We start from the raw sequence: 10,275 nt of genomic DNA on the forward strand, positions 1-10,275 counted from the left end.
ATTATGGTTATCTAACAAGATCTGGATTTACTTATTATTAATAATTCATGAAAGCTATGTCAAGCAACCAATAAGAGTAAGGTTCACAGATTCAGTAATATTTACATGATTCGGATCAGCTATTGAATCTTCATGCTTTGACTCCTCCGTCTTCCGTCTTAAAAGACTATCTTCAAGCTTTAGCTCCTCGACGCTCTGAACTCGTCAGTGATGACACCGTAATCTTCCGAGACGTAATCTCCGAGACGAATAAGAAAGATGAGTGGGCACAATCTTTATCTCACTACGATCTACAACGAGGTGTTTAGATCGCACCGTGTTTATGAGATTGGAATCACGGAGTTCCAAGAGGGAGAGAGAGGGGTCGGCCGAGAGAGAGAGGGAGAGACTCTCTTGGTCGAAAATTCTAAAACCAAAAGTATGTTTGTTGCTTTCTCATGAGGCTCTATTTATAGTAGTGGAAAATATATATTCTTGGTAGTTTCCAAAATATATTATTTCCTTTTATTGTGTTCGCACTAGTGAATCAAAGCTTGGCCATTGGATCTCATCTCATGTATCTTAATTTTTCTCTCAGCCATCAGATCAATATCTATGAGATTTTATTTTCTGTTTAAATAAAGAATATTTAATTATGAGAGAATAAAGGAAATATCTTATTTCCTTTAAATATTATTATCTCCTAATATTCATGAGAGATAATAAAAAATAATATTTTATTTCCTTTTAAATATTCATCTTTCTTAATATTCATGAGAGAGAATAAATGACAATATCTTATTTCCTTTTAAATATTTTTCTCTCTCCTTTATTTAAACAACTAAAGAGAAAATATTGGTAAGTATACCAATAATAGCATAGACGAATTTTTTGGCACACATCCAAGGAGGAATTTGCGCAAATCTTGTGGCGGGATCCTCAAAATTTGTGCATCTCAATATGTGTAAGGCCTAATTGCTTAAAACCCAATTAACTATTTATTTAATTGGTCCAACAATAAACAAATAAGTAATTGATTAATTATTTACTTGATTAAACAATAAATAATTAGTACTACCATAAATAATTATTTAATTATGCAAATACCCATATTTCAGAATTGATGTTGTCAATCACAATTACAGCTAATGAGATTATAATAATGAAAACATTATTATTCAAAAGTTCTTATCCGTCTTTATCAGAGCCGAATCGGGGACTATGGATCTAGTATTAGAAGCTTAACAAATCCGATGAAAAGGCGAAAAAGTCATTTCTCTTTTCTACATAGATTTATCTAATCTTGGTCAGACTCCACCTTGCAAGCCAAGACTAAATCATACTTGGTACTAGAATTATATTTACTCATCGTAACGAGTTTCCACTGATATAGTCAGTTCGTGATCAAGATCCTCAAGGTTCAACCCGTGTCGAGAAAAGTCAATTATTCCGTTATACTCTTTTTGACACCTATAAGCCCTAAGCATTGTTGATTCCCCAGCGAAAGATTCTTCCGAACGTACAAACTTCGAAAGTACGCGTAATCTATCGGTTTTGGAATCAACCCTCAGGTGAGAGAACATTAACCTTCTTTCAGGAAGGCTGGATTCCATATCTGTAAATCATTTCCCACTCGAACCATGTTCCGCAATGCTCCCAAGACATAAGCTGTGATTAGCATGATAGTGGCCTTTTAGCGAATGAGTCAAAGAGTGCGGTAACATAATCCAGTGTATATGATCACTTCAGGATTTAGATTAAGTCTCATTGTGACCATCATTTGTGATCTCGGTTAGTATGTCGTAACAGTCCTTAAACGACACATCTAGAAGCAAGATCTGTCCGGGTTGTACACTTACCACAAGTGTAGAATACTCTCACTAAGTGATCAACCTTCACTTGTGTTCCACATATATGATTTCAGATTCAGCTACCCAAGCATGAACCAATCATCGACCAGTTTTAGTTCACCGCACAAACTCAGATGTCGTGCATGTGACTCAGTTTGATACGGAGACTCTGGGTTAACGAATGTTTGATAAATCTTAATGTATAAGAAATAACATTTTCGATTCAAATAACTTATAAATGTCAAAACTTTATTTTATTAATATTTCAGCGAAAATTTACAAAAGCATCTTCTCATGAGAAAGAATTCCTAACACACTTCTCTTTGTGCATGATAAAACACCACTGACCAATCCAACCCGGTATCCGTATTGTTGGCAGCCTTCAATAATGCAAGATGACAAGCCCTGACATTGCTTTTGCAGTTAACAAGCTTTGTCAGTTTATGCACTCTCCTACGGATGTGCATTGGCAAGCAATGAAACGGTTATTACGTTACTTGAAAGGCACGCCAACTCTGGGTCTCACTGTTCAGATCAAATATGGCTCTATTTTATCTGCTCACTTCGACGAGGATTGGACCAGTAATCCCAATGACAGGAAAAGTATCGGTGGTCATTGCATATTTCTAGGATCAAACTTGGTAGCGTGGAACTCTAGCAAATAGCATGTTGTCTCACGCTCGAGCACAAAGTCCGAATATAAGTTTGCGACAGCCACGACCTGTGAAATCATGTGGTTACAGCCTAAGCTACGTGATATTGGTATGAAGTTTAGTCACTTCCACAATCTTCCGCGATAACGTGTCAGTCACATACCTCGCTGCAAATCTAGTTCTACGTACCATAACGAAGCACGTGGAAATTGACTTTCACTTTATGTGAGAGAAAGTTCTTAACAAGTCTCTACGAGTTGCGTTCACACCGTCCTCGTCACAACTCGCTAATGGGCTAATCAAGCCGTTACCGATGCAACCTTTTCTCAGCTTACACACCAAGCTCTTCGTTCTAAACCGTCCTTGAGCTTGAGAAGGGATGTGACTATAAATGTATATATAGTGTAACAGGCAAGTGAGAATGTATGAGCTGACATGTGACTGTATGTATGTTAGACTATATATATTTAGTCAACAGTAGTTAATGAGAGAATAATAAACTCATTCACTCAGTTTCTCTTTCCTTTAACAAACTTTCCCTAAATCATCACATTATCTATTAATGCTTTGATTTTCAAAGAAACGTGAATCTCGTGCAGAATACATACTAAGAAGCTTGCAAACAGGTTTAGTTCAAAAAAATGGAAAGCCGTGATGACATCACCATCATGTACGTGATCCCATTCAAATATTCTAGGGTTTGGACACTCAGAATACGTCTCTGAAAGAGACAACCAAAAGAGTGAGGAAGTTTGCAAACAATATATGGTTAGAGAGAGATCTTTTTAGTAAAAGATCAGGTGCTCTTAAAGATGTAAATTATTGGCAAGTCAAAATGAGAATAGTTTGTACGTATATGCATGTGTACAAGAGCTCTCTCTTTCTCTCTCATGATCATTTATTTATCACTGGATATTCGTCAAGTAGTGCACATATATAGTTTTTGCACCCTACCGAGCTGAAAGATCAAATATAGTTAATAAAGTACTCTATTTTTTTCCGCGTTTTGTTTATAAAAATATGAGTTTTTTTATTTATTTTTAACTTCCGTGAATTGAATGACAGAAAATAATCAAACCTCATTTTATTACTAAATATAATACAAGAGTAGCCTCACATCAAGATCACCGAAAACAGCACACACAATAGACATATTACGTCAATCTCGTACGAAATTTACTGTTTTTATATTAAATATTCCCACTTGCACTAATTAATAATTATCAGCACGACCTCATTGTGACAACCATAATTTTGGGCTCCTATTATATATATATATATATATATATATATATATATATATATATTCTGTATGATAACTTGTTTGAATAAACAACGCTTATGTTGACAAAAAAGACCTCCACAATTATTGTAGAGAGAGAGAAAGAGATTTATGCACAAAATTGCCACTGTTCGAAAAAGTCCCAAAAATAAGAGAGAAAAAAGACTGAAACAAAATATTCCACATTGAAAGAGAAGAAAGGTTACAAAACAGAAACACAAAATTCACAAGATTGGCCCCATATCATGTCTACTCAAAAAGAGAGAGAGAGAGAGTGAGAGAAAGAGAGCCCATACAATACATGATGTGAGAGATCTCCTCCATCTTCCTCTATTCCTTTCACCTCTCTCTCTCATATATGCATTCTCTTCCAACAAGTAATAAATCTCACCATCAACAACAAGAAGAAGAAAAAGAAGAAGACGAAGCGTGATATGCGAGAATGTCGTCGTCGTCGGGGATGAGCTTGGGGGACGGATCGCCATCGGGGGACGGATCGTCGGCCACGCCGAGCCGGTACGAGTCGCAGAAGAGGCGGGACTGGAACACGTTCGGGCAGTACCTGAAGAACCAGAGGCCGGCGGTGGCGCTGTCGCAGTGCAGCTGCGGGCACGTGCTGGAGTTCCTTCGGTACCTCGACCAGTTCGGGAAGACGAAGGTGCACGTGCAAGGCTGCATGTTCTTCGGCCAACCCGAGCCCCCCGCCCCATGCGCCTGCCCCCTGCGCCAGGCGTGGGGGAGCCTCGACGCCCTCATCGGCCGCCTGCGTGCCGCCTACGAGGAGAACGGCGGCTTCCCCGAGTCCAACCCTTTCGCCACTGCCGCCATCCGAGTCTACCTCCGCGAGGTCCGCGAGTGCCAGGCCAAGGCCCGCGGGATCCCTTACAAGAAGAAGAAGAAGCCCAAACCCGCCGCTCCCACCGACCCCGAACCCCACGACCACGGCTCCGGATCCTCTTCATCCTCCGCCACTGCCCACGGCGGTGGCTTGCATTTCTAGTCTCTGGTAATTTTTTTTTTTTTTTTACCTCATCAATTATTGTTCCATATTGGAGCTAACCTAGATGGGATTAGTATAGCTTGTGATTTGGTCACACTCAGTTTGACATTAAGGAGAGAGCTATTGGAATCGCTAACAATATATAGATTTTTGGTCTATTCAGCTATAGTGGGATTTGTAGCTGGATTTTGGACTAGGAAATTGATTAGTAGCTGTCCCAAGAACCCTAATATCAGAAATTGAACTGCTCAATAATTCTCTCTTATACTATTATACAAAAATTAATGTGTTATTTCTTAGCTGGTCTAGAAATCTACCCATTTTTTAGTAGTACTCTCTCTATTCACATACATACATATATATATACTCTAATCACGCAGCATGTTATCTCTCGCCCGATCGTACGTACGTACACATATACATAACACGCATAATGATGAAGAAACCGTGAAGGAATTGGTTCGCTAAATTTTTAAAAAATTATAATTCATATGCTATTACTTTTCCCCATGATTTGTGTCTTCAAAGATTCTGCAGATTTTGTGCCCCCATTGCCAAGTTGGATTTTTTACACTTTCTCTGTTCTAATAAATTAATGGGCAAATGATTGAGATTAATGATAATTAAAGATTAAGGTTTCCCACAGATCTCTTTGAGGAATACTTTATTCTTGTTTATCCTCAACTTTAAGTTTTATTAGCATTATATTTTATACATAATATCTATCAACTTAATTATCATATCTTAAGGAAATCTCTACTAGTTTACCGAACATAATCAAAATTACTGTTTAAATTAGCTTAGATACATGAAATATGCAAGGGCAGTTTAGGACTATCTGATTCATTTATCTAGTTTCGAATTATGTGTACGTTATTATATGCATGTATCCCATTTAAGATTTTGTGGGACATATTGCTTTGTTCTTGCATGATCAGGATGCTTTGGCTTATATTGGTCTTTAACTATTGTTTGGAGCCAACTGAACTTTCTTGGGAAACTAAAACAAGTTTGCTTGGGATTATTTGAATAAAAGATTGGGGAATATAACATTCGTCTCACTAATTTTTTTTTTAATCTTTGAGGAGCTATTTATACTAGTCTAGGAAGTTGATCCATGACCAGGCATTTCCGGTAACATATTACTGTGGAAGGAGAGGATGTGGCAAAGAATCTATGATTTATTATGAGTACCACATCCATTGTCAAATTATACAATATTAGGGCTATATTGTGACATATTACATATATTTCAAGAGAAGTAGTACTAGGAAGTAGTTGTCAGGTATTGATGATTCTGTCTATTTAGAAATTGGACATATAAGTTGAGTCAACTTACGAGCCATGAGTGTGTATTAAACCTTTCTTTTTCTTTTACACAAATTTGTATTTCCTAAGAGTTTCTATCACACTTAATTACTATAAATATAATTTGAAAAGAAGTTAAAATCACATTGTTGATGATATAATTCTACACTTTTCTTTCTAAGTTCGATTATCACTTACAAACGACTATGCATGTTTAGATTATGGAAAAGTAGTTATGTGTTTGTAACAATAACTTTTGTATATTCCATGTTGTAGTTAAAAATAATTGTGATTTAAAAAAACTGTGTACATGTATTGAAATTTTATGATTTTGCTCTCTCTTTGTCTTCTAAACGAAATGAATTGTTTTGCATATCTATCAGGTAGTTTTTCATCATTCAATTATTTTTAAGAAACAAAACAGCTAAAACGTGAATACTAAGAAACAAGGCCAAATTCATTATGTATTTTTTTTTTATCAAAGCCTGATTCATTATCTATATGTAAAAGAAAAATCAGAGAATTTGAATTTGTGAAGTTAGTATTGAAGGAAGTTAGAGTCTAGTTAGAATATATAGGGAAAGGTTGGGGTAAAATAACCTATAGATAAAATCTACATCGGTAGAAATCTTTTCCACCAGATTTATTTCTAACAGATAGGGTGACAAAAACAGTGTTGTTATTTTACACCCTTCAGAAATTCTAGTTTCCAAACATATGATCTTATGGCTTCTTTACTTGGGAATGTGCTAGTAGGTTTGCAATATGCGATTTTGAATAAAATCTTACATTATATATAAGTGATTCATGGATTTTCAGGACTTACAATTTTTTCGACTTAAATGTTCTTGTATTCTAAAATTTTTTTAGTGTACATATTTCATAGTTTAAACTCTTTTTGTTGATTTGTATGTAGCATCCGTTCTAAATGCCTACTCTTTAGGTTTTGTAATGAAAAATAACTGGCACAAGATTTATTGCACATGTATTTGTTACGAAGTTCTTTTTTGAAAAATTAAAGTCCATTGAACTTAAGATCAATATGTATGTTGGTCGTTTTGTCAATTATCTAAATTTTTTTTTTCCTTTGTTTTTTTTGCAGGGATAATCTGGAGATTAAAAGAGATTAAAAAAGGAAATGCATTTATATGGCCAACAACGATGTTGTTTTTTCTAATGGTTTTGATATTTATGTGAAGCTTTCTTCTACTCATCATCAAGGAAAGTAGTGTTATATATTATATGATCTCTTGTGGCATATAATGCTGCATTAGGAGTGTTTGTCATTATTTTTCGAATAATATGTCAGGAGTTAAAGTATATAAATATAAGTACTTCAGTACGAATTTATCTTTTCCGAGATATGTGTGATATCTTATTACATTATTTGACACTTGTTTTATGAGCTCTATTATTCTTAACCCTTTTTAATCAGCACTCTTTTCAAAAAAAAAAAAAAAAGGATATAAAAAAAAATCAGCATCCACTCCTCTTATTATTTGTTTACAGCTGATACGTTTAATCTATCAAATGAAGCTTTTTAAATCTATTGTTTCTGTATGCACTTGCATAGCTGTTTATCATGTTTTCCAGTAAAAAATATGCTTGAGGAATGATTAAACCAGATAGTTTACCTCTTTTTATGTCAATGTCTTCTATATGCCTTCATTACTGAACTTTGATAAGTTAATTAGTTTTTTTTTTTTGCTTCCTAAGTTGATTAGTTATTAATTGAAGTGCTTGTTGTTACAGTCTAAGCTTGATCGAAAGGTAGTGTAATGTCAAATGGGAAGTCCGGAACTATATATGTGTATATATATATATTATATATATCATATATATATATATATATATATATATATATCATATATTAAATATATTGTGGAATTTAGAGAGTGATTGAGAGAATTCTCGATATTATTAAGTGGATCATTAAGATCGTCTTTATATAAGAGTACATGAAGAAGGAAAAATAACAAACATAACAAACTAAGCTATTACGTAGGTAACTTATCTAACAAACCCTAGAGACTAGGAATTTAAGCTAACAAATTAATATAAACCCGGACAGTTCTATACTCCCCCTCAAGCTCGGTGATAGATGTCGATCTAGGTGAGCTTGGAACAATTTTCACTGAAGGGTTGTCTTGGCAGCGGCTTGGTGAGGATATCCGCAGCTTGGTTCTGAGAAGTAACATAATTCATGGAGATAACATTTTCTTCAATCTTCTCGCTCAAGAAATGCATGTCAATCTCTACATGCTTTGTCATGTCATGTTGAACTGGATCTTTTGAAATACTTATGGCTGATTTGTTGTCGCATAGCATCTTCACTGGACCATCAACTTGAATCTTCAAATCTTCGAGTAGTTTCTTCAACCAGATTCCTTCACACACCCCGTGAGCTAGTGATCTTAGCTCTGACTCGGCACTGCTCCTTGAGACCAAAGATTGCTTCTTGCTACGCCATGTGACTAGGTTTCCCCAGACAAACGAACACATTCCCGAGGTTGATCTTGAGTCTGTCTTGGATCCAGCCCAATCTGCGTCAGTGAAGACTTGTACATCACGGCAGCTTTGTTTCTTAAATAATAAACTCATTCCTGGTGAAGACTTGAGATACCTGAGGATTCTCATCACAGCTTCTAAGTGGATCTCATATAGATCATTCATAAATCGACTTGCCATGCTCACTGAAAAACTTATATATGGCCTAATGTGAATCGGATAAATAAGTTTTCCGACTAGCCTCTGGTATTGGCCTTTGTCCACTCCCTTCTCAGTGCTGATCTTGTCCAGCTTCACTATTGGATCCATGGGTATATCTGAAGGAATTTATAGCCTAGCATACCTGTCTCCTTGAGTAGGTCTAGGGTATACTTCCTTTGTGACACAGTGATCCCAATCTTAGACCTTGCCACTTCCATTCCTAAGAAGTATCTGAGCTCCCCAAGATCTTTTACCTCGAACTCGACTGCTAGCACTGTCTTGAGCTTCATTATCTCGTCTTGGTCATCACGTGTGAGAATTATATCATCCACGTAGACATTGAGAATCGTGCATTTCCCATGCTTGAGTGCTTGGTGAACAATGTATGATCTGCGTGGCTTTGTGTGCAGTGGCAGTCTTTGAGTACTCGAGTGAAGCGACCAAACCAGGCTCTTGGACTCTGTTTGAGTCCGTAGAGGGACTTGTGGAGATGACATACTTGATCTTTGGCTCTTTCATCTTCAAATCCCGGGGGCAAGTCCATATACATTTCTTCCTCGAGTGTGCCATTGAGAAAAGCATTCTTCACATCTAATTGGAACAATGGCCAGTCCAAATTAAAAGCGATTGACATTAACACTCGGATTGTATTCAGCTTAGCCACCGGTGCAAATGTCTCTTGGTAATCTATCCCATATGCTTGTGTATACCCTTTGGCGACGAGTCTTGCTTTGTGCCTCTCGATTGATCCATCAGACTTGTACTTCACTGTAAATAGCCATCTACAACCAACTGTCTTCTTCCCTTCAGGTAGTTTAGTAGTGCTCCAAGTCTTGTTCTTTTCAAGTGCCAATATCTCCTCACTCGCTGCTTGTCTCCATTCTGGACTCTTCATTGCTTCTTGAATTGTATCTGGACACCCCCCTCGCGCCGAGGATTGAACAACTAGAGTGTGAACATTTTAGAAACGGGTGGCCCAACATCGAGAGAATGAGTTTGACTCTAGTACCAAATTAAAGTATCATGGAGTTCCATCTTAAACCAATTATTGGCAATAAGAAAAGTAACCCATGACATTTATAAAGAACACAAAAGATACATCTCCAGTCGATGCGGCATGACTTCTTGATATCCGGCTAAGTGGACAAAATATCATATCTCAGTATTTCGGACCTTATAAATTAAATGACATTAACAAGAGAAGTGTTGTCATACATTTTTGCTTGTAGTTAGTCTTGCTGACAAGTTCATTCGCAGAAGATTGAAGAACCATGATCATACTATACCTGATTTCACCTTTTCTAGAAATGACAAACAAATAAGTTATTACATGGTCCCATTATTTTTGTCGAAAATTAAACTATACATAATAAAATCTTTGTAGTCATATCATTCAGAGATGTCTCTGTTAAGCAGTTTGTTAACCACGTTTTTTTATTAGCATTCAAAACCGCTTATTGTTCGAATTAGCGTCAGTCCCTATGATCGCACTAG

General features: G+C 36.3%; 1 protein-coding gene across 1 annotated transcript; it reads left to right on the top strand.

The window, feature by feature from the left end:
• Window positions 1-3,934: 3,934 nt before the first annotated feature.
• On the top strand, window positions 3,935-7,483 carry LSH10 (LIGHT-DEPENDENT SHORT HYPOCOTYLS-like protein (DUF640)). The gene is made up of 2 exons (XM_089610345.1): window positions 3,935-4,770; window positions 7,175-7,483. The coding sequence occupies exon 1, from the start codon at window positions 4,207-4,209 to the stop codon at window positions 4,762-4,764; it is 558 nt and encodes a 185-aa protein (XP_089466471.1). The 5' UTR covers window positions 3,935-4,206; the 3' UTR covers window positions 4,765-4,770; window positions 7,175-7,483.
• Window positions 7,484-10,275: the final 2,792 nt, after the last annotated feature.

This window comes from Urtica dioica, chromosome 1 (genome assembly GCF_054948205.1).
Source record: "Urtica dioica subsp. dioica isolate 48M chromosome 1, U.dioica_male_clone48M_v1_H2, whole genome shotgun sequence".
NCBI classification, from domain to species: domain Eukaryota; kingdom Viridiplantae; phylum Streptophyta; class Magnoliopsida; order Rosales; family Urticaceae; genus Urtica; species Urtica dioica.

Excerpts from the sequence above, each read along its gene's own strand:
- LSH10 (XM_089610345.1), top strand. The coding sequence starts at position 4,207 with ATGTCGTCGTCGTCGGGGATGAGCTTGGGGGACGGATCGCCATCGGGG.